The sequence below is a fragment of the Sinocyclocheilus anshuiensis genome, unplaced genomic scaffold, assembly GCF_001515605.1.
Source record: "Sinocyclocheilus anshuiensis isolate Anshui unplaced genomic scaffold, SAMN03320099.WGS_v1.1 scaffold437, whole genome shotgun sequence".
NCBI classification, from domain to species: Eukaryota; Metazoa; Chordata; class Actinopteri; order Cypriniformes; family Cyprinidae; genus Sinocyclocheilus; species Sinocyclocheilus anshuiensis.
In genome coordinates, this window is record NW_015539902.1 from 995,169 (window position 1) to 1,021,855 (window position 26,687).

The 26,687-nt window shown below is 36.6% G+C and overlaps 1 protein-coding gene across 1 annotated transcript in view; it reads right to left on the reverse strand.

Annotated features, from left to right (window-relative positions):
- LOC107686127 (UV radiation resistance-associated gene protein-like) overlaps positions 1-26,687 on the reverse strand; it is a 128,673-nt gene that overhangs the window by 43,160 nt on the left and 58,826 nt on the right. The window contains exon 13 of the mRNA XM_016482985.1: positions 5,087-5,162. Within this exon, the coding sequence (XP_016338471.1) occupies positions 5,087-5,162 (76 nt within the window). The remainder of the gene's footprint in view (positions 1-5,086; positions 5,163-26,687) is intronic.

The following is a 26,687-nucleotide window of genomic DNA, read 5'->3' on the forward strand; positions in this document are numbered from 1 at the left end:
AGTATATATGATACATCAGCCTTCTGAAGAACATTTATTTGTGCATCTCTCAATCATTACTGCATTGCATTATATGTCTTGCTCACTGCAATAAAAAAAACGAAGGAGTTGTGATCATAAAACTAAGCATTAAAATAGCATCTTACTAAGACATATTATTGGGAAATATAGAGTGGAATTCCGTCAACAAAAACTATGGCAAAAAATGTTCGTTGGCAAGCTTTCTTCCCCATGACTAAAACTAAATCAACAAGGTCAATAAATGATAATGGTGACTGTATCAACATGCAATATCGTTGACGACAAAAGTTGAGCCTAAACTGTATTTTAGAAAATAAAAACATATACAAAAATCTCTTTATTTTCGTCAAAAAAAACGAGACAAAATATTATTGCTGACTGATGTATGTGCCTCTACTACGCAAGCTTTCATGTATGCGGTTGCCAGATATCAAGAGTTCAAATCCTTTAAGGGGTCATATGATGCGATTTCAAGTTTTCCTTTCTCTTTGGAGTGTTACAAGCTCTTGGTGCATAAAGAAGATCTGTAAAGTTGCAAAGACTAAAGTCTCAAATCCAAAGAGATATTCTTTATAAAAGTTAAGAGTCAGCCACGCCTACCTAAAACGACTCGTTCTAACACGCCCCCACATATCTACGTCACTATGTGGAAATATTAGCATAATGCCGCCCAAATGTGCATGCAAAGAAAGAAGGCATGGTTTCAGGAACAGCAGTAGTGTTGATGCAGCCATGTCAGGGAGACGCTGTGTTTCAGTGCGAAAGCAAAAGCACTTTATTTGGCCTTCCGGAAGTAGATGCAATTAGGAATCATTGGTTAAGATTTATTTACAACAGAACAGCACAACCCAGATGTTCGAATTTGTGCAACGCATTTTATGGACGACAGTTTTTTGAACCTAGAAGAGTACAAGGCTGGATGTGCACAAAGGCTATTTCTAAAAAAAAAAAAAACTATCAACTAACTATGTCTGTCACGTGACTCTGTTGCCCTTTCGGGCTTGAACTGATGGTAAAACTAACGACATTATTAACTGTCTTGATATTTACTTTGAAAGCTGACGCTCGCGATTATGGTAAGGGGCGTTACATTTCCGACGCGTGCTTGTGGTGTTTGGCCAATCACAATGCACTGGATAGCTGGCCAATCAGAGCAGACTGCGCTTGTCAAAGGAGGGGGCTTTGTTGAAAACGACGTGTTTGAGAGAGGCGGGGCATAGAGGACCTACAATAATGTACAGTATTTGAAAAATAATGTGTTTTTTGAACATTAAAGCATGTGAATATATATTGTTACACCAAATACACTAAATAATGATCTTTAAAATAGCATCATATGACCCCTTTAAATCAGAGCTTCTCTGTTAGAAGGATATGTTTTTTGCCTGGTGTTTTGCTTCATTTTTGCAATCTGGCAACCATGTGCATGCGCTTGCTCTTCATTACAGAGGTGCCGACGATGTTCTGAAAACACCGACAAACAAGTAAGCTGGAGTTTAGCGATCTTCATGTGAGAGATTCGGCTTAAATGAAAGTGTCTTTCAGCCTGTCTGTGTTATGTCATGAGATCTTGACTATATCGTTTGCGATTGTGGTTGCTGAATAAATGCACTTACTCAACCACTGTTGTTTTAATAGAGAAAATTGTTGCCATTTGGAATTGTTGCACTTACTAGGAAGAATTTCACTGAATTATAGTATTTTTTGTTTGTTTTTACCAGTTTTCATTATGTAGACAGAGAGAGTGCATATCTAAGACTTTGATATTAATTTATATATTAAATAGCTTATAATAAATCAGTACAAGATGAGGTAAAATAAACCAAGTGAGAGCACATTCTATTGATTTGTGCTTTATTGGTGAAAGTGCAATACTTGAAATGGAAAAATAAATTTCTCAAAATGAAAACAATCATTGCAATTATAATTTTAAGCACAATATATGTTTTTATTAATTTAATCTTTATACTGGTTTTCATTGACTAAAGGACTAAAATGCTCAGACATTTAGTCGACTAAAACTTGACTAAACAAAAACTGGCAACTGATGGATTTTATGTAAGTAGTCAACTATATGCACATTTTTAACATATTTTGCCTAAAAGTTCAAAAACGGACATTTTGTTTTTCCATCCCACTGCCTTGTGTCTCATGTTTTTAAACATAAACATGTACAGTGTGAATGGCCCCTTAATATGCGTTCATAAAGGATGCATTCTTACATTAAAAACTGCTTTCAAAATCTGTTTATTTCGTTCAACCAGAATCTTTAAAATGCAATGCTGTTTGTCTGACAATAAATTACTAAAAAGTAGTACTTACAGTATGCAAAAATGCTTAAATAGTACAAAAGATATTCAACAAACCCAAAAATATTGCACAAAACTAAAAATGTATTGTTGTTAAAATGCATTGTTGATGGTTGTGAATTTGTTATAAAAGCTCAGCTTTGATTGCTACAGCAGCAGTGCTTTGAAGGGGATAGATTTAAAGACTTAACATCTCTTAACATCAAGTTTAAGCTTGCTGACAGTCTCACAGCACGCTAAAACACAGCACGTTGTCAGCACACTAAAAACATCTAAAAGTGATTCCTTTTAAAGCAAAAATGAAAATAAAAGCAACTAGTTGTCCATTCTGACTCATCCCTTGTTGCAATAGTGCAAACGACAAAGAAAAACAAACAAAAATAGAAAATAAAAAAGCCTTGGAAAAGTTTTATCACTATGTTCTCAACTCATCTATCAAAGACAAAAGTGCCCAGGCGAAACCCCGCTGGCCACCTGACATTCTTCTCCCTTCCTCCCATGACACGAGGACTACATAAAAACAACATCCAGTCAGCGCGCTGCTTCAAAGCAACTAAAACACCCCTCCTTTCTTTCTCCCTCCTGCCTGCTTGGATCGTTTTCAAACACACACAATTTAATAAAAGATAGACGTTTAATCTCCTCCATTCCAGAACAAGAGCACCACTGTGAAACCCGATCTCTGCTTAGTCTCAGCAGCCGGACACACAGAGCCACCGCGGCTACGGCTAACGAACGGAACGCATTAAAGACGAGAGGATCGGATGGAAAAAAGAGCGATGGAGGCACAGACCACAAAAACAAAATAACAAACAGGATTTCACTTGCTAGTTTTTCGCAAATCATATTAGGTAGGAAAAGCCAAGGTCAATTTTATAATATTCAGGGGTCGGCGAAGCAGCTTAGTCCTATTTGGATTAGCGAAGAGCGTATCGGGAAAGATGCGGAACGGAATACATACAGCGGGCCTTGCCGTTGGGATCGAAATGGCTAAAAGAAGAGGAAATTACAAGTAGCGTGACTCAAGGGGAACGCGTCATGCATTCTCCGGACAGTTCCTCTCCCAAACTGGAACACCATTTGCGAACGGACACAGAGGCCCAAACATGAAATGAGTTACAGCTCATCTGTTTTGCTACGTAGCCATGTTAACTAACATTAAAAGCCCAATCGGTAGAGTTCAACCGACTCAAATGTTTCAAAATGTTGAGTTCACTGAGCTCATATGGATCGTCTTGACTCCGGGCGAGAGGCTTCATAAACAATGAGCTTAAAAACCGCTCGAACGCGGTCAACATACCGAGATAAGCTCCATTAACTTGCCCTACAGAGAAACACTGACAAGGTTAATGAAGATTTCTGGCAAAGGTGCAAAGCATTACATTCGTTCTGATTAAGCGGACATGGAATGGATATGGTGGACGACAGGCAGGATGAAGAACAAGCTGCGGAGGGCATCTCGCAGTCAGACTACAAATGGAGGCATAGATCAAACATGACAGATATATAAGTTTTCCCCTCAGAGTTGGCTAAGCTTACATATCACTTCATAGCATGCACACAGCTACGTTTTTGTTCTTGCCGCTCGCGTGGGTCAGAGACGGATCGATTTGGTCGACCTCCTTGCAGTCTATTCTGTATTTTTCATCTCCTCTTTAAGTTGGGGCAACAGCTGGAGCGCAGGAGGCTTGGATTCCACTCCCAGAGTCACGGAGGCGTGTTAATATTGCACTTAACCAGGCAAACTGATTAAATTCAAGCTGTATAATTGTGACCAAAGCTGAAAATTGAAATTGGATTTGAGCTATGGCTCAAGAGAGTCATTTTGTATGACGTTAATGCAAGTGATTCCACAAAGTACTGTCAACAGTTCTAGAACTTCAGCTGTGGAAACGTAGAGACCAAAATCTCATCATAGAAGTCTAATTCAGGGCTTTTTCGATCTTTTTAATAGGGCCAACACCAGACATATGATGAGATAACAATCCTTCTTCACAAACCTTTTTTTTTTTTTTTAGGACTTAATTTTTAATTTACAATCTAAAATTGTACAATTGTACAATTTTTATTTTTTTAACATTTAAAGACAATTTAAAAACAAATTATTTATATTCAGCAATGATGCCTTAAACTGATCAAAAGTGACAGTAAAGATACTTAAAACTGTTTTCAACATTGATAATATTTCTAGATCACAAAATTAGCGTATTAAAATGATTGTGAAAGATCATGTGACACTGTAAAAACTGGTAAAAAATAAAAATGTTCATTGTATAAATAAATCAAATTTCAAAACATAACGATCGACAGACAGACAGACAGACAGATAGACAGACAGATAGACAGACAGATAGACAGATAGACAGATAGACAGATAGATAGAAACAATTTTTCAATTATATTTAAAAAAAAATTACGCAAACAGCCCTAAAAATATATTTAGCATTTTATTTATTCATTTTTTTCAATTAGAATTTTCTGAGATTTATAGAAGCTACTTGAGGCCTCCATGAAGTTCCCTTACCCCAGTCTGAAGACCCCAGTCTAATTATTGGTCTGTGTTAACAAAAACACCAGGAAGTGCTTTTGTTGCGAGTTACAACATGAAAAAAAAAAATGAAAGTATTTTTCTTAAAAGCACCACCTATTAAGTCACTGACTAACTGGGCAACATCCAAACCTGTTTCGGACACACCCCGTGTAATCAGTCGGTGAGCCATCTTGATTTGTACAGAGGGACATGCTGAGATTCTTACCTGGGCGATGTTTTTGTTGAGCAAATAGACACCATATTCAAACTGGAAACGCTCTCCTCTGGGGTAGAGAGGGAACCTGCAAACAAGAGCAGCAAAGAGGCATCATGAGAAAGAGTCTCAGCACTCACCTCTGAACCATTACACATGGTTCCCATATCAAACACAAAGCGAAGGACATTTTTTTATGAGGTTGTAATCAGTTCATAACTTTGCACAGGACAACCTCACACCAAACAACGAAAAACAGCAGGTCATCTGGTTAAACAGCTAACCAAAAGACCAAAGCCTGAAACTAATAACTGTATTTACAAACCAACGTTCAGAGTCAGGAATCTTTCAGTGTTTAAAGGTATTTATGTCCTGTGAAGTTAACCGAGCAATGATGATGCCTCAAACGCTTCATATACTCTGCTAGGTAACAGGCTCTTTCTGACGTAAGACATTTCAGCAGATGTTAAGAGAGCGCCTGGAGCTCTGGAGGTCTGGTTCTGATCCGCTTCTCAAATGCATGTCTGAAACACAATCTATTATCCATTAAAATCATCACTCTGGCTTGTTTCTTTCGGTCAGTTCTCATTTAAACCACAAGCGTAATCATGATGCAGAAATGGCCGAACGGCACACAATATCAATGTCTACATCAGAGCAACGAATAATGAACTAACCAGTCAAGATTCACAACAGATGAACACGCTGGACTATTATTGTAATTCTGAAGGGTGCACATTGAAGCGTTTACTGAGAATTTATGACTTCAGAAAAAAGCTTTATTATTAAAATAAAAATAGGATACACGTTCTAGAGATCACTGGAAGTCTGTGATGTGGACAACACTCATCTTTAGCTGATCCATTCATCATATTGAAGCAATACATCCATATAAACATTGACCATTAGCCAATAAAATATGAACAAGAACTACATTTGCACTTCTAAAAAAAGAAATATAAGTGCTTGCAATGCACCAAAAGAGTAGTATTAAAATCCAATAGTGTTAAAGTTATCTTAGATTTAGGCTTTGGTTTAATGTCATTAAAATAAAATAAATAAATACATAAAAATAAAATAAAATAACAAAAAATAAGAATAATAAATAAAAAATTTCATTGACTGAAACAAGAACTAGATCCACAAAGAAATATAAGCGATTGCAAGCCACCAGAATAATAGCATTAAAGTATGATCAGGTTTTAGGCTTTGGTTTTCATTTCATTAAAATAAAATAAATAAATAAAAACAAAATTCAATTAAATATTAAAACAAAACAAAATAATAAATAAAATAAAATAGGAACAAGAACTATATTTACATTTCCATAAGAAAATATAAGTGTTTGCCAGTTGCTAAAATAGCATTAAATAGTAATAAAGTTTTATAGTATTAAAATAAAATAAAATAAATAAAATAAAATGGAAAAACTAGTGTAAAAAAACAGTAATGTAACTGAAGTACCGTGGTTTTTAATGCTGACTGTTTTTTTTAATGTTTTTTTCAAATTGGGAATTTCAAGCTTTAATCTTATATCTTTTAAATGCATAAAATTTATCAAAAATATTTATATAATTTTTTTATAGCCAATTGTGGAAAAGAACAATAAAAACAGAATATATGAGAAAGATCAACATTATCCAATTGTGTCAGCAGTTTTGTAGCAATGGCCACATTTCAAAAACACACAGACCTCCTGAACCGAACATCTTATTACTTTTATTGGAGAACATGGCCTGAAAAACCCAGTTGGAAAGTCCCTGAGAAAACTTAGGATGGGAAAGGTTCAACAAACAGACAAAAAGACAACTCGTGAATATTCTGCACCCTCCTCGAAGCAGCTCCAACTAACACCTGACATAACTGCAGCCCCCTAATACCAGACTACGACATTACTGCCCTGTTATTAAGAGCTTACACGGAGGGAGAGAAAGAGCGAGAGAGAGACAGAACAAGAAGAGGACAGAAAAGCCTCCAGCTTAACCACCTGTGATCAACAAAAACATCACCACTTCAACCACAAAGCTCTCCTGACAGTGCTGTCAGGCTTGTTAAAACACCGCGTGTGTGTTTTCAAGACTCCATACCTGAGGAATGCAGTTATGAGAGTCGCACGATTGTGAACGTGAGACGTAGAGTCATTCATCTTTTATTTTCACAAAACGGCTCAGTAGGAGAGGTCGTGGACTGGAACCGGTCTGGGGTCACACACTTTAGCCTACGGGCGGCAGACACCTACAACCCAGAGGTGTGAGTGATCTTCCGGAAGTTCCTCTGTAATCCATGAGGCCTTTTTGCCAGTAGCACCTGGAACTCGTGCTTTTAATCGCGGAAGAGTGGAGACAGACCCAGCAATTCCCTCTACTTCCTGTCTTAACAATTCTGTCTCTTATACACATACACTCTCACATACTTCCTGTCCTGTAAGACACAGGGGGGCATAATCTTGAAGCAGGTGCACACTTAAAACCCTTAACGGACTGAACACACATACATTCACACACTTCAGCATGTCATTCATGTCACTTTGAGTGTAAAAGAGCAGAACAAGTTACAGTGTTGCATTGAATTCTTCACAAAAACCTAGTGAGCTTCCTCACTGCCTTCAAAGATGACATCCTAACGACAATAGAAACTCACAAGTGAAAACAGCAATATAGGCAACGCAAGAGGAATGACAAAATACCATAATAAATATATACAGTGCTGTGAAAAGGTTTTTGCCCCCTTCCTGTTTTTTTTTTTTTTGCATATTTGTCACACTTAAAAGATTCAGATCATCAAACAAATTTTAATATTACACAAAGATAATGCAAGTAAATACAAAATGCAGTTTTTAAATGATGATTTATTTTATTAAGGGAAAAAAGCTGTCCAAACCTGCCTGGCCCTACGTGAAAAAGTAATTGCCCCCTAAATCTAATAACTGGTTGTGCCACGCTTTGCAGCAACAACTGCAATCAAGTGTTTGCGATAACTGGCAATGAGTCTCAAAAGCCTTTCAATTAAGGAAGAAACATTCAAGCAACAAAACACGCGCAACGTGTGCACATATTTGTACTGATGCAGAATGAGAAGGACAAGTACAGTACAGCCTAGCGCATTTCACACAGGCTGTTAGTTTCACTTTCGCCAGAAAGTCGTGCAGCTCGCGCACATCAGCTATACAGGCGTTAATACTGAATGTTTAACATTATATTCATTGCATACATATACTTCGTAGTAGACATCCTTAACTCCTTTCTGCTGTCTGTTGTTCTGTTGTCGGTGTTTCTTTGTTTGAATATGGCGCTTATCACATGCTGTGTGGTATCGGCGTTCGGTATCGGGGCATTTTAACGAGTACAAGTACGAGTACAGGAGACCAGTATCGGGCCCGATACCGGTACCAGTATCGGTATCGGTGCATCCCTAATATAAACAATATAAAACAGTCAGTTTTAAAACTTTTTGTGTGACCTAATCACCAATAAATTATTAAGTTTAAGTTATTTAAAAAAAAATGTGCAATACCATCATTTTCCGGAAAATTACTCACACCAAGTCAAAAGCTGCATTGACTTTCAGAAAAATTGAAATAACGTAAATATTGTTATATGATTACATAACATTATTTACATATTAAAAAAAAAAATTGCATTTAGAAATATCAAATATGTAAAATACCAGTAAACAAAGCAAAATGTTTACAATAATTATAAACACTATAAAAGTGTATTTTAGTTCCCCCTAAGGATCCAGAACAGAACAGGAAAAAACTATAAGTATAAAACTAACTAAATTATTCATTACAAACATTTATTACAAATGGCGAGCCTAAACAAAATGAACTTTAAGTGAAACTGAAATTACAGTACTAAATAAATTAAACATATACTTTTAATAAATATTCTCTCACTACTTTAATTTGTTTAGTACTTTTAAGGAATACATTTTTGGAAAACAAAAACGTGTTGTTGACACATAAATGTAATCCAATAACTTGCCCAAACGAAGTTTTAAACAATACTTAAATATTAACATTTTTAAATCTAAAATTTTAAATAATATTTTTAAAAGCCTACTAAAAAAGGCTGCTTTAAGCCTCAGTTACAGTAGTTGTTAGCTGTATTGTTTGAGTCACTAAAAAAAAAAAACACAATTAATTTACAGTAGAGTCATTCATTCTGTAATGGGACTACACTGGTTGTGATACATGTTTTTGATTAATTATAAACAGCCAGTTCATTAGAGTCATTCTTTTGTGAATCGGGCTGCACTGGTTGTATGGTATGGTTCTGATTCCCTAAAAAGAACTGGCTCATAAAAGTCATTAATTTGTAAGTCAGATTACACTGTTTGCACTGTACTGTATGTGTTTGACACATAAGACTAATTTTTTCATGATTTGTTCACACTTATTCAGATTAATTCGTTCTGTAATGGGCCTACACTGGCTCATAAGAGTGATTCTTTCACTCCATTACACTGGTTATGCTGTTTGGTTTTTATTCACTAAATAGAATTGGCTCAGGAGAGTCATTCTTGAGTCATACTACAGTACACTGGAATCGACTCGGAGTCAGTAGTTTGGGAATTAGACTTTTCTCTCAGCGCTGTACGTTTTTAATTCACTAAATAAAACCAGCTCATTCGTGGGGGAATTGCTTTATGTTTCACGCTGTAGATTTAATAGCGGTGTTGCACCACAACACAAATGAGAAGTGCAAATTGTGCAAGAACCGGAATCGAACATCGCTTGGTTCCCGATCATATCCTTGCAAGCCACATCTTACCACATTCCATAGAAACAACCACAGTAAGCCAGCCAAAAATCACTCACACACACACACACACACACACACAGTCACCTAACAGTGATTAATGAGCGCTCTCCGGTGTGTGTGTGAGATCATACTGCTGTGACTCTGGTTCACAGAGCACCAGGAATTCCTCAAGGGAATGTCCAGTCAAATATATTATAACAGAGCAACAGGGGGCAGGAAGAGAGTATGCATGTGTGTGTGTAAACATATGAGAAAAAGTGTGTTCGGGTAACAGGACAGAAAGGGAGAGAAATGGAGAGGAAATGAGAATGTTTTTTATCGCTATTGGAAATGTGAAGGATTACAGTGAGACCTGGAGAAATGTTCACTCTCACTCTCACATGGCAGGATAACACTTACATTCACCCCACACCTCACAAAATGTCACACAAAACAAGGCACACCGCAAATGGATGAGTTTAGCTGGATATCAGTTTTACAGTGTCCCATGTTGCTTGTCTTGAGTGCAAGTGCTCTGTCTCAGAACCAGGCAGAACCATTGACTAGAAAAATGATTTAACTGAATGTTAACTGAATGTAAATTGAATTGCCCATAAAACAATTATAGCACACTGTCTTTCTTTACAAGTCGTACTAGTTTTAAAAAAATTATTTTAAAATCTTGAAAATAAATTCTGTTTTTTTTTAATATAAGTAAAAAAGCAATGTATTCAAGTTGTGAAAAAAATCATTTAAGATATGTTTTTTAAATATCATTCAAGTTGTATTAAAAATGTAACCAAAACATTTTAAAATCTTAAATATTGTTTTAACAATAAAAATTTAAATAATTGTTAATAATTTTAAGAAACTGACTAAAATAAAAATAAAACAAAAAATGTATTGATGAAAAAATATAAAATATTTAAACAATTAAAATTATAAAACTGAATATTTCTATAAAAAATATATGTGACTGGAGCTAACATATCTCACCCCTCGCACCCTCACCAACAGGTTTTAGGGTGCTGTCGAGCCAATTTTTCCCACCTTATAAATCTGATGAAAAATATCTAATATCCTTATACTAACATAGCAACTTTGCATTCGTCATTGCCCCACCTCAAACGCAGGGGGTCTTCAGTAGCAGAGCTGTACTTTTCCAGTAAATGTGTGTGACGGGGCAAGACAACCGCAAGAACAAGCCTCCATGTTTCCACATTTGCTGAAACTTCCTTCTGAAGTATGATCTGGAATGTTACTCAATAAAAAAAGGGTTTTGATAATTGAGCATGACAGTGACACAGATTCTCATTCGCTTTCCTTCTGACTGTTTCCGTCTTCTCTCCCTCACTCCACGGTAAAAAATGATTTATCCAAGTTGCAAAGATTATTGAAGGATGTTTTACAAGAAAATACTATTTCAGTTATTATACATCAAAATTTCCTGTTTAATTCAATGCTCTACTTTCCCTTTCTTTGTAATTGTTTGTGTAGTTTACCAGCAATTTTTACACCAAGTAATAAATCATATACCAATTTTTTTTTCAGTGTTTGTTACAAAGAAGGAGTGCGATATCATCAAGTAACTAAACAAGAGGAGAAGAGAGACACGAGACAGGCATGTACAATTATAAAAAGCTCTTTTATGAGACCAGATGTTTACATACACTTTGAGTGAGTGTATGTTTTGTGTGCGGCACCTCATAATCATTTCATGACCTCATATTAGCACACAAGCTCTATGTTCTGTTTAACCGCTCTATGACAAAGTGAGGGTGTTCAGCCAAGACCTGACCACTCTAAAGCAGACTCAACAGACCAACTAATGCAATCACTTCTGCTTTATCACATACACATAAACAGGAAATCAGCTTCATTGAACAGTACATCTGAAGTTTTTTTGTTACAAAAAAAGTAAATCTTGAAATAAAAAGACCAGAGACTGGTTACATTGATGAGATGTACCATCTCATCCTCTGTATGACCTTTGACCTCTAGAAGCAGCTAGTGGCTTGGAAAGAATAGTGCCAAGTGGTTACTAGTAAGGGGGGGGTATGATCAAAATCTTACATCACAATATATGTAATTTTATTTCACGGTAACACTATATAACAATGCAGTTATTTTTGCTTTAAGGTCTTTATGATAGAAAAAAATTAGAAACCATAGAAATTTCTTAATTCTTGTCACCAGTGTTAATATCACAAAAAAACTAATACTAGCCTAAAGAAAAAATAAAAATTTAAAATAAATTCAAGCTCACTGACGACAAGTAAACAGTCAGCAAATAAATAAGAATAAGAAACTAATTACAAGCAATAGGCAAAAAAAACTACAGTAGAACAAATAAGAAATGCTACATACATTGTATAAAGTAATCAAATGTATAAAAACACTGCATATTCTTCAGTGTAAATTAAATATATACTTCTTGTTGAAGTTACAAAAGTAATTTAGTCAAGAGCAGTGAGAGATTTTTTAGATTTCTTTTTTGGTGTTTGATTAATATAAATGACAGACAGCAGGAATATTAGACTGCTGTCACTTTAAGAGCTGCCCAGATCTAATTTTTTGTTACGCATGCTTTCTTTCTCAGCTTTTTGCCTTCACTTAAGACCTAAATTACTGTGTTTATGAGGATATTTGCAAAGATGGGCATTTTGACACATAGAAGTGTGTGTATTTAACCGTTCAAGAACTATAAAGTGTCAAAAATTACTCAATTCTACTTCATTCAATACTCCCGCGCTCTATGAGCACCGTCTTCACATGCGCACGCCTCTCTAACAGTCTCTCAGGGGGAGATCACGTGACCCACCAAAACCTCAGTTGACACTGGCTTCGCCGGAGAAAAAGCGAGTTAAAGACCCTAATTATGGGAACTTCACGCCATTGTTGCCGACGAGTTAAAGATGCACCTTAGCTTCGTCAGGGAACTGTTTAAGAAAGAATTCGCCCCGATTGCGGATAGACTTGGAGTTCTGGAAGAGGATGTTCATCTGATAAGAAATAATTTTGACAACATGCAAACAGCTCTTCGTCACGCAAAAAAAGACACTGTGAAGGTTAAGCTAGCAGTAGACTCCCTTCAGGAAAAGTTGGCGAGAATCGAAGATAAAAGCCGCCAGTCCAAAATCCATTTAGTTGGGCTGAAAGATTGGGTAGAAGGAGAAAACCCTCTGTGATTTATACAGAATCATCTTCCTAAATGGATTCCCGCTCTTGCAGGCAAAGTAATGGAGATAGAAAGAGCCAACCGTATTTATAGCGGTGAACGTTCGAAATCAACCCCTCGTACATTCATCTTCAAGATGCTGCGTTATCGAGACCGGAATGCAATCCTGAATGGAGCCCGAACCGCTGGACAAATTCTTCATATGGGAGCGAAAGCTTTAGCGGTTACGTTACGAGAATCTGAGGTGAACAAGGATGAATCTGCAGTTCCTTGCTGAGAAAATTTTATTGTCTCTTCATCCGAAAAATGACTGGGTCAGATGTCGACAGACGAGCCAGACTGCTAGGTTTGCCGCATATCCAAAGACTGTTACTTTGAGGGCAGGTAAAGAATGTGTTCTAACTCTTTGCTTACTGCCTTTTTTTTTTTTTTACTGTTCTTGTTTTTGTTTTTTTGTTCTATGCCCACGTAAGTTTAATCGGTCTAGTGTAGGCCTATATATTTGTTTGCGTAATAATTATATGCCTAGATGCCTTTGTATATGCATATGTTCTGATCACTGTTATCTTTCCGGGGATTACTTTATGGTCCTCCCGCCTTAGTTCTGGTTGGTGTGGATTGCTTTTCCTTATATGGCTATAAATATTTTATCATGGAACGTTAATGGGTTAAATAGCCCTATTAAGCGAAACAAATGCTTAGATTACCTAAGATGCAAAAAGGTCTCTATTGCCCTTATACAAGAGTCTCATTTGAAATCAGCGGACGTGCATCGCTTCCAAAATAAATACTTTAAAGTGATCTTTTCCTCTTTGGCTGTCAACAAAACTAAAGGGGTGCTGATAGTGTCTAAGCGTGCTACAAAGTCAGCGCTGTACTACGGTAAAGTTCAAATTTAATATATAAAGTTAAACATAACTTTGTGCTCAGTCAAAACGATATGACCAGGAACAAATAATAGGTTCATGAGACCACGAATGCCTGTTAAATATAGCCTACCCAAAACGAATTGCATCTCGTGTTTAATCACTACAGAGACATCAGAGCCAGTGGCAAATGTCGGAAGGACTAGCCGAGCTAAGGCTGCTCTATGTGGATACATGAGCACTGAGCGCCCGGTGTTCGCCTGGAGCTCCGAAATCGGCATAGCAAATTTTCAAATAGGCGCTATCTTTATAAATAAACCGCAGATTTTAGTTTTAAACAATTACATTATCGCCTGAAAAACTCTTAAAACTACATTTCATGACACATTAATAGTAATATTTAGAAAATTACGCATCCACAAGTCCACAAGAACAGACAAGAACGCATATTGAGAAACGGCTATTGTCTGTGTGAAAATATAAAATTATAAAATACACAGTTATATTTTTTTGTGTTTGCGCAATCTGATGTAAATAAGCCCAACACTCATGGACAGCAGAGCGGAACGAGTGAAGGAGAAGCTTTATCCCCTTGAATCACGCAAAAGTGACGATTCTAGTCAACCAATCAACGTTCTGCGGTGAGTTTAGCTCTATCCTTTTGGTACCCTTTGCTGTGCTAGGTACCCCAACAGAAGGGTACCAAAAAAGTGGTACGGTACGGCTCGCTATTTTGGTACCATTCACAACTTCTGACAGTGGAAACGGAAATAATTGCGTACCGTACCGTACTGTACTGTACCAAACCGTACCGCTCAATGGAAACGAGCCATTAGGCTAATATATCAGCCAAACTGACATGAGGGCTCAGTATATACTCAACCCAGAGATGGGCACTCGAGTTACTGACTCGGACTCGAGTCGCATTCGAGTCGCATTTTTATAGACTTCAGACTTGACTTCAGACTCGACCTGAAATGACTCCAGACTTGACTCGACTCGAGGAAAAGGACTCGTGAATATTTTAAAACCAACTCGAGTCTTTTATCCTTAAATACTTACATAACCGATATTCAAAAGTAAAAGTAAAGTAAAAGTAAAAGATATTAATCTATCCGGACCGTGAGCCGTAACAGCAGCACCATTTTAAGTGAGCAGCGCGTCAAAACAGCGCAGCGGATCACATAACAAGAGCTCAGGGGTTGGTGACCACTGGTGTAGAGTATCTCACGTAAATACAGTCGTTTATGGATTAACTACAGGCTGTCATTAAGGCTAAGGGTCACCCGACAAAGTATTGATAGTTGTGTAAATACTGTCATACTAACAGCTGTCTGAATTATTTTGGTTGATTGTAATCTATTACATACCTTTCTATCAAAGTTATCTAACATTATCAAGCTGAATTTGTTCTGACACAGTTTAACTCTGAGTTCTTGTCATATTTTATTACCATTTTCTAAACTATAAACTGTATAAACTGTGATAATGTGAGAAATGTTGAAGGTGTCTGAATAAATTTTGGTTTGACTGTATCTATTTGATAAATGAAGTTAACCAACTAACATTATAAATACTCTTTTGGTTTCTGTACCCAATATTTAAAAAATTTACAAATGCAATACAAATATTGGTATCGGTACTCGGTATCGGCAAGTACCAAAAATAAAAGTATCGGTATCGGGCAAGTACTGGAAAAAGTGGTATCGGTGCATCCCTACTATTAAGCATTTTCGTCTCAAGATAAAGACTAAGACTAAATCAAAAATGCCTGTCAACATTAACACTGGATTGCATGAGTAGTAATAAAGCCCCTGGGCTAGATGGGATTCCCCCAGAGTTACTGAAGACATTATGGAACATAATAGCGCCCTTGATTATTAATTTTAACTTATCCTAACTTTGCGTTAGAAAAAGGGGCTTTACACAGGGACCAAACCGCAGCTTTAATAACTTTGCTGCTGAAGAAAGGGAAGGATTCACTCGAATGCTCTAGATACATGCCAATTAGCCTTCTATCCACAGATTCAAAGCTGATGGCAAAAGTCCTGGCCTTAAGCAGACTCATATACAGCTTCCTCTGCAATCCTTTCTCTGGATGCAGAGAAAGCATTCGACACAATTTAGTGGAGCTTTTTGTGGTCTGTCTTAGAGCATTTTGGGTTTGGCTCCTTTTTTTTCTACAAGCAGTCAATTTGATACATTTGGTAAACTGTCTGGTTATACACTGAACAAAATTAAAAACGCAACACTTTTGTTATTGCCCCCATTTTTCATGAGCTGAGCTCAAAGATCTAAGACTTTTTCTATGTAGATTAATTGGAACAAATCCATACATATGCCCCTTAATTTAGCTGCTAATTGAGATTCAGACCTTACCCACTATGATTCCTGTCAGTGAGCAGTTTAATTATCTTGGAATCAGAGTTTTTCCTTCATTATCTCGTATTTCCAAGTGGAACTATCAGTCTCTTCTGGATAAGATTAAGAGCGATCTTCTGTGTTGGTCTCCACTCTGTTTGGCTCTTCATGGAAGGATAGCCACTGTTAAGATGAATATACTTCCGAGGCTAAGCTTTTTATTTTCAGTGTTACCTCTGACACCACCTACTGGCTATTTTAAAGAGATCAATACAGCAGTATCAAAATTCTTGTGGAATAATAAACGGCTTAGAATTCGCCTTAAATCTATGCACAGGCTAAAACCGCATGGTGGCTTATCCCTACTAGATTTTTGGTCCTATTATTTAGCATTCCAGATGAGACCACTTAGGACGTGGCTAGATGTTGACTCCCCTGTCCCATGGCGGGCTTTAGAAACTAATATTATCTACCCATTGCGTCTACAGGATTTACCCTTTACTGGAATATCTAAGAAAGTTCTGGAAAAGTTTGGTCCAATTATATGCCATTCTATCAAAACCTGGAAAGCAGCAGAAAAGATTATGGGAACTTCAGATTCTTACAGTGACTCTACCCCCATTTGGCATAATAATAATCTTTGTACTGGTAACAAACCGTTCGTTTCCAAATGCAGGGTTGAATGTGGTATTTACACTTTAAAAGACCTGTACAATAATTATAGGCTCAAGTCCTTTCAGATCCTAAAGGATGAGTTCTCTCTCCCAGGATTCTCCTTGTTCCTGTACTTAAGATTAAGATCTGCGCTGAAAGCTTACGGAGTACCCTGGTCGATTAAAATATCTCCTCATCCTATGGTAAATTGGATAGATTCTAGTATGGCTTCTAGAGGTGTTGTGAGAATAATTTATAAATCACTTGTGGTATGACAGTATTCAAACATTCCGACTGAGGGTTTCTGGGAAAGAGAACTTAACACTGTGATTGATTGGGACAATGTCTGGGGAAATTGTTTTGCTACCTCTAAAAACCCAGCTCACCAAATGGTCCATTATAAGTTAATCTATAAGGCATATGCCACTCCCTGTTTATTATATAAAATGAAAAGAAAGTCTGACCCCTTCTGTCACCTGTGTAATAGCTCAAGTCAAGGTACATATATACATATGTTCTGGGACTGTTTCCGATGGTACAGGACTTATTGTCGGATCTTCTGAAGACTCAGATCCAAAAGGACCCACTGCTTTTTCTTTTGCTGGATGATTTGTCGCTGTCATTGTCTGTTAATCAAAAAAGGATTCTGTCTGCTGCTCTTACTGCTCCCAAAAATGTTATTTTAAAATTGTGGTTGGATCCATCTACCCCAGTTAGATTGGCGTGGATGTCATACTTGCTGGACATTGCTCTTTTGGAGTGTACCACAGCCAAAATACATGGTGCCACCAGAAAGACAATACAATTTTGGTTGGACCTTATTGATACTTTATCAGGCCTCTTGAAATCCTGAGATGTACTTGTTATCCCGCTAATATTGTTTTGTAATATTGTATTGTAACCCCCCTTTTCTTTTTTTTTTTATGTATATGGGCAGATCTCGGGCTCTGCTGTAAAAAGTTATAAATCAAAAATGTTTAATAAATAAAGAATCCAAAAAAAAAAAAAAAACTCTCTCAGACAGCATGGGCATATAGCAAAATGAGTTCTCTTTCGCTGCTGATTGCGTTTCAACGGCTTAAAATAACTCATTTTTAAACCGCAATGCTTAGAAACGCATGCAAACAATACATTTGTGACCATGTAGCACAGCAACGTCACATGAGTGTGTCCATGAAAGAGGCAATAGTCCAAAATTTCTACCAGTTGACAAATTTCTACCAGTTAATCGTGTCTACCAGTATATCGCCCACCCCTAGTTACTAGTTTTAAAAACATATTTAACAATAGAATGTTAGTAACAAAGTTATTTTAAAAATTTTTTAAATAATAACAAAATAATTATTTAAATATAACCACAACAACAAACAATGTATTCAAGTTGTTAAAACATTTTCAAATCTTAAAAGTGAGTCAGTTATCATCAAAACAAGTTCCCACGGGTATTTTTAACAATCTTACGGTTGAGCATTTTACCTAACATATTTTTGTGACATGTTTTGCTGTAAAAACTTAATTCGTGCTGTCTTTCTTTAAATTGTTAGGGAAATGGAAATAGTGACAGATTTTTACAGTTTAACGGCTTACTAAAAAAGAAAAACTGCAGGGCGTGGCCTTGATTCTATGCATCAGTTGCTGATTGGATGTTGAGATGTGGGCGTTGCACACAAAAAGACACGGTAGATAAACATGAGCTTTCGGGGGTGCGGGGTTTAACAAGACTAAATGATTGGAAAAATCCTGCATACGTCACCAGAGAAAAGTCATTTCACTGGACGGTTCAGTTAAGAAATTTTGATTAAACATTAGATAATAAAAATAAAAAAAAATGAAACATGCAAGGATAAATTGTTCACAATAGGATCTAGAATATGCATTTAGAAAACAAATTGGGTGAACTTTCATTAATGCCGACTTAAAAAAAAATTACACTTGGTGAGCTGTGTTATTTAATGCAAACACATTCCTACATATTTAAGTGTGACATAAGTGTCCAAATACTTTCAGGTCCACTGTAATTTATACTACAGTTTGTTTAGTCCTGCTTTGATCATTTTAAAATCATCTGCAAACGTTATTATGCAAACAAACATTCCGCACGCACCAGCAATAGAAATGTTTGACTTATTAAATAGTATATATGAGAAAGTTCAGATGGATAGCATAATAAATAACTATAACATACAGTAAAAAGTGTTCCCTTCCTGTTCTCCGGCCCCATTTCTGGTCTTAATTAAACAGCTGAGGGGGGGAAAATGCACCTTGTTCTCTTACACCAGCTCATAAAGAAACTAAGACGACAGAGTAAGTGACCCACAAATTCCTTTTGGACCTTTTCAAGACACACGTATACTTTAAAAGCGAGGCGGAAAATGTCAAAACGGTTACAGCGAGGGCTATCGGCTGTGTCTGGACCATTAAAACAGCATTGCATGGCAGATGTAATCGTTTCTATGATATTGGGAGTTACAGCTATGGTTGATTTATATGGCAAGTGCTGCCATTCGCTGTGACAGTTTGGAGGCAGGTGTTTGTTTAAAAGCAGCTAGGTTGATTTATGACTCCCCACGCCTGAAACTGCATTAAAAACACTGTAGTTATGGGGAATGTTCTCTATTTCCCAGGCGAATGAATGAACAATGTGCAGAGAGGGAATGCTGAAAGGTATTTTGCATATATGTGCGATCAAAAAAGGAGATAGAAGCAACAAGTGTGTGTGCCGGAAAGAACCAAGGATTGTGAGAAAACGTGCATGCAAGCGTGTTAATACATAAATATGGGCAGTTCACAAATAGAGATAGAATATGCACCAGCATGAAACAGCGTTAGGATGAAATGGTTATGTACATTTGGAGTATCAATTATTATATGTAAACAGGCAGGCGGAACACATGTGCCGAGGCCTGTGGAGAGTATACATTAGCGCAGGTCATTTGGAGTAGCTGGGAAGATTTTCAACAGTTCCTGGACTTATTCATGATCCGCTCCGACCACCCACCAAACGGCAGGCTGCTGCAGTATTCCCTTAACTCTCATCGAGGCCCAGTCGCACGCCAGATGGATGCAAACAGTGAAACTTCATAATGAAGATCGGAGCTAGTCTGGAAAACTGCAGCAGGAGTATGAAAATTCTCAATCAAATACCTGAAGACCAAAGGGAGACCTGAACAACAAATAAAAGCTGTATTTGAAAGTTGTATTGGTCAGTTTTTTTCCACCTCCAATGAAAATACAAAAAATAAAACCTATATGAAGATCATACGACCTAGAGATGGACCTATATCAATATTCTGACTAATAAAAACAATAAAATATTATATTTACATCAATTTAATTATTTTATACATATGAAAAGTTCAGATGCAAAAGCCTCTAAGTGCCATCTGAAATTTTCTTCTAAAATTAGCATTTTTGTCAAGCTTCTATGTTTATGTTCAGTTATGTCAGTTTAATGGCAATAAAAATATCCTATTCATTGTCATTAAAGTGAAATCCTGAACCTACACATAGGAGCCTGATAAAAAAAAAAAAGCTCATTTTAGAAGAAAAATTCAAACGGCACTTAAGAGGCTTTTGCATCTGAACTCTTCACATATAAAATTATAAATAATAACCTAACCACCAGTCAATAATTGATATTGTATCAATATCCTGTGTATCCCTAATAAGCACAAAACATAATGAAGTTTGTATAATACTATATTCATATAATATTCATATAATTTCATGTGTATATAAAATTATAAATAATAACCTATCCAGTCAATAGCTATTGCATCGATATATTGTGTAGCCCTAATAAACACAAATAAATATTGTATAATAATATTAATATTAGTATAATTTCATATGTATTAAAAATAATAATAATAACCTAACCAGTCAATAACTGATACTTTCTCAATATATTGTGTAGCCCTCATAAACATAATGAAGATTATATAATATTATATTAATATAATATTTGTATAATTTCATAACCAGTCAATAACTGATACTGTATCGATATATTGTGTAGCCCTTATAAACAACATCATGAAGATTGAATAATAATATTATATTAATATATTAGTATAATTTCATATTTATTTAAAATAATAATAATGTAACCAGTCAATAACTGATACTGTCTCAATATATCGTGTAGCCCTAATAAACACAACATAATGAAGATTGTACACTAGTATTGTATTAATAAAATATTCATATAATTTCATATGTATATAAAATTATAAATAATAACCTAACCAGTCAATAACCAATATCATATTGATATATTGTGCAGCCCTAATACACACAAAACAATGACGATTGCATAATATTATGTTAATATAATATTCATACAAATTTAATAAATTCACTTAAATAAAACCATAATATAATGAAGATCATACAATAATATAACTAGTGCTGTCAAAATTAGCACTTTAACGCAGGCAATTAATTTTTCCAGTTTAACGGTGTTAAAAATATTTAATGCAGGGGCGGAGCTAGGGTTGGTCCTAATCGCGATTAATTTCAGAAAAAATGTGTGATTAATTAGTTAATTTTTTTAATCAACTGACAGCACTGAATCTAACATTAAAATAATATTCATATAAAATAAACATAAATTATAAAACTATTTTATTAATGCATATAAAATTATAAATCAGCTAACAACTGATATTCTATCAATATGTTGTGCTGCCCTATTAAGAACGAAACATAATGAAGACCATAAACCTCTTCCAGACTGGAAAACTACTTAAGACCAACACCTAAGAACAAGATCATTTTTTTAACAAACAAGATTGTTGACAATTTTAAGGAAAATAAACAGCAATCAAAATAAGCCATTTCAAATGCGAGGGCTTTCCAAGCATCATAAACGGGTATCCCAACATATACAAGTTTAATCCGGCTACTCAAAACATGCTCAAAGATGGAGACAATTTGGACCTGAAGATAATAACAAGAGCTGAATGATTTAAAGAACGATGGCATCATGGCACGATCTACAACTCGAGAACATTTAGAAGATAGAGGGATGGAAACGAGCGGAAGACAGCCAGAGGGATGAGGTATTCAGCTGCCGGGTACAGTCTGGCTCCAGTCTTCTGTCTTTATGGTGAGCGCTTTTATCAACTTTCATCCCCATCAAACTGATTCTGGCAGAGCCTGGACTTGAGGGCCAAATAAAAGACTGACGAGTCTTTCCACTGTCTTCAGATGATATTAGCCCTTCAAGAAGTCATTATGTTATGAATCACACTGCTCACAAAATGCAATGGTTTGGTATTTCTCTAATTTCTTGACATGTCTGCAATTAGGAGTTGCTCATGACATGCATACAGACAAGGAGGAACTGATCTGCGAGCCCTTCAAAGATGAAAATAAAATACAACCAGTCAACCCTAAAAAGGAAGTACAGTCCATCTTAGCATACATCATCAAACGATCCTTTAAAGGGGTCATATGATGCTGCTAAAAAGAACAATATTTTGTGTATTTGGTATAATGAAATGTGTTTATGCTGTTTAAAAAGAGAAAGGAAAAAATGAAATTGCATCATATGACCCCTTTAATAATTTTCCTTTCCTTTGAGCTCACGGCCACCCTCTCTGGTCTGGGAGCCCAAGCTGGCAACTCCTCAACTCATGGAGCGATGTGTCAATTCGTACTTCCATTTTTACGCTTGTCATAAAGTCCTTCTGAAAAAGTGGACAGCGCCATCATACAGTTCTCAATAAAAGCCAATATGAAAGGGAGGCTTGGGTTTAATGGGACAATCTCTGGACTCCATCACCCAGAGTACATCTGGATCACATCTCCAGGACTCTGCGGAAATCAGCCGTGCAGCGATGGGCTAGAAGTGAAGAAATGTGGGTGCAACGTGTTGTTAGAGTCCACTGCATTTCAAGAATGCATCCAGGGGGTCGAAAGAAGCTTCCAAGATCGCAAAGAACGTTACGGAAAAAAAGAATTGTGTGTATTTTTAGTGCTACATTAAGAAAAGAGGATAGTAGATCAAATTGGTATAGGAGCGAAAAAACTCCAAACCGCATCATTTGGTCATAGATGAGGCATCCCAGGTGGAGAAGGAAGGAAGGAACCGCAGAACTGCACTCCAAGACAGTCTCACTGGGACACAATCACTCTAATATGCATGGAAAGAAAAGAAAAAGAAAGCAAAGGTATGGGGTGGTGGTAGCTTAATGGTCAGAGCTGCTAACTTCAAGTTTATGCATTCAATCCCATGTAGGACTGACCTTGGATCTGGAATGTTATTGAGAGCCAATTCCTGTCCATCCAATTAGTGCATTTTAAGTCACTTTAGATCAAAGGATTGGCTAAAGTAGTGGATGGAAGAGCGTTAATAAGAAGGTTGCACGTCGAAAATTATGGTTTTATGGTCGGAATGGGATTCGTCAATTTCATTTACGAGACTGGTGGGTCGATATTACAGCGAATGTTCAGGTTTAATGGACGAGCCCTGCACAATTTAAGCAGCTGTAAAATCAAGTAAACACGGAAATGACTTAGAATGTGACTTTGGAATGTGGCCTGATTCTACAATTACAGCTAAAGTGACGTACAGTTTTACATAACCATACATGACAAGGAAACATCGGCTCTGTTTCAAAACCTAGTGTAGGTTTTGTTAGCATCCTAACAAAAATGGAACCTCAAAAGGGACTGACTTGGATATATAAAGGAGGCAGCAACAAATTCATGTGAAAGCAATACTCGACACTTCAGCATTACATTGTCATAAAACAAAAACACACTACTATTGCGCAAAATATAATTAAATATAATTTATTAATTAAATATAAAAAATACAACAAAAAAAATTAACAAATTTTAAAAATAAATAAATGTATAAATTAAATATAAAATATTTTATAATATATAATCCATATAATAAATATATTACATACATTGCAATTTTTCCACTAGGCTTGTTGCAAGGCACTGGGCAGGACCTCAAGAGCCCTCAAACCAAATTTGGAGTGTCTATCTCACATCTTTTAACACCACCAACAGTTGAACAGTTCACTTGGCCTGGAAATAAACTTTTTTCCTCTGATTTCTTGCGTCAAGACAACTACCCAGTGTTTTTAGGCATTCTACCTTGATTGCATTTTCCATACAAAATTAATTTGATGCTGCCTCAGAATTTGTCTTAAATTAGGTTTCTCGGGTAGTAGCCTTATTTTGCTGCTTACGATTTGGAACAATTTTTGCAGTGAGAGTGCACATGATGCTTTAACATGATTTCAAGGTACTGTAGTCAGTTCACTAGGGTTTGAAACAGAGCCATTATAATTTCAAAAAATGACAGTATAGAAAAACAAGATCTCCAAATGCTTCACAGTTATGACACTGGGAATGTGGCCTGACAATTCTAGATCTCAATTTATATACACAGTAGGCTGGAAATTCAAGAATGTTGATATCAACTGTTAAGCTCTGAAGATAACATTATCATTTCAGAAAGTGAACGTATAGAAAAACAAGTCACATTCTTAATCTTAATAACATCTCTCCAACATCTCATTAATCATGGATCAGTTAAGCCTAGTCCTACAGAACCAGGTCAAAAGTGACTGGATGTGGAAAATGACGGAATAATTCATAATTTGAGTTCAGCTAACCAACTCCATGAGTTATCAAATGTCGAGTTCATCTACTAAGACTCTCAAGGAAGATTTTTGGCTCTACGATTGTACATAAGTGACAAATGACTAGTGATTATCGCCACAATACTCACACTTCACTCATCTTTATTCACAATCACTGTCCTGACAGCTTTATCATCAGATGGATAAATCTTGGCCTGGGGTGGTCACATCAGTTCGATCAGTGTATACACAAGCTGGGTGATCAGATGAACCCCTAAACAATTTGAGGGAGGTGAGGTCAGAGGTTGTTCCAGCTTATGGGCCACCTCACTGACACTAGGGAACAGTAATGGTCTCGTTATGCACAATAGTAAGAAATGTCTAAAAACTGGATGTTGGAAGGCATAGTGTTAAAAGATCTAAGCTGGTAACCAAAGCTGGTTGTAGGTTTGACCCTGACATTGAGACAACTATGATTGTGTGGCTTTCAGAACTGGATTGTGAAAGACTTGACATTTCAAATCAACTCCTGAGTTTGAAATGAATCAGAATAGAGGTAACAAACAGGATGAAGAATTGCAATGTAAGGAAGTAGAATTAAAATTATTCAAATAAATTAATGTACATGTAACTGTAATTTTTAACTAGAAAAGCAAAATTTGTCGTTTCAAAATTTTGAGAAAGTTTATAGATATTATGGACAGAATGACAGACAGATAAAGACAGAATCATAGATTAAACTATAGATAGCTAGAACAACAGACAGACAGACAGCAACAGAATGATAGATTAAACTATAGATAGAATGATAAAACGATATCTAGAACGTTAGAACGATAGACAGACAGAATGATAGACTGAACTATAGATAAAATGATAGAACGATAGCTAGAACGATAGAACGATAGACAGACAGCAACAGAATGATAGATTAAACTATAGATAGAATGATATAACGATAGCTAGAACGATAGAACGATAGACAGACAGCAACAGAATGATAGATTAAACTATAGATAGAATGATATAACGATAGCTAGAACGATAGAACGAGACAGAGAGACAGACAGAATGATAGACTGAACTACAGATAGAACAACAGAATGATAGATAGATGTGATTCCCTTAGACAGGATTGAAAAAGTGATTGACTGACTGACAGACAGACAGAAAAAAACAGAACAATAGACAGCCATACAGACATGGTCAATTCCATTCAAATTCACACTCATTAATTGAAAATAATTCTTCAATTATGAATTCTGCAAAGCCCTGCCTTGAGCGAGCGGCTATAATAAGTGCACTTGAAGTCACTTTGGATAAAAGCATCTGTTAAATGACTACTTACTTACTAAAGCTCCAAAATGACAACTTGATTTGCTCTGTCTGGCTGCAGACCACAGGCTACAAAGAAAAGTCATACAGTAAGTGCAGTTATGAAGACCTCCAGTGTATCTTCCCAAACTGAAGGAGATGAATGGACTGCCTAAACTGCAGCTCAGAGAACACCCACTACACAAACCCAAGACCCTGCTACGACAGAGACAGACACATGAACGCCAGACCAACAGGCCATGAGAGAGATAGAGAAGATCATTTAAACCGTATTTATCAAGTGTAAGGCTGACACAATGTTAAACAACGACACGTTGGGGCTGATTACAGCTCATATTGCTGTAAGTTATGGTGTGTGGAGGTCACGAGGTCACGGCAGAAGCGGGGATAATAGGATCTGGCTCGTGCGGAGTTAATTATGAGGGCCACATAGGTCCCTCTGTTCTCCTCCTTGTAACTCATACCTTAATGAGCTTTGGAGTCTGACTTCTGAAGGGTTAGACCTTCATCTTCTCAGCGGCACCTGATTCATCTGCAAACACACATACATGGGGCCGTTTAAACAGCTGAGCGGCTTCACCCCCTGCTCAGCTGCTGCTAATGGCCGCCCCTCACACAAACAAGCGTACATTCACAAACACACGGACTGAGGGTCACCAAGAGGGTGTCCTGATAGTTGTTTGACTTTCATAACAGCACTGTCTCCAGGGAGGCGCTGTGACTGGCAGAGCGGGAGGTGGGCGGACGAATGTACTGTCTGTGAACCTTGTAAAGGCTTGTCCTTCACTGGTGCTCTGCAGAAAGACGGCCTATTGAGTTACATTCATGCAGCTGAAAATTGCAGAACATCTAGAGATCTAGACATCA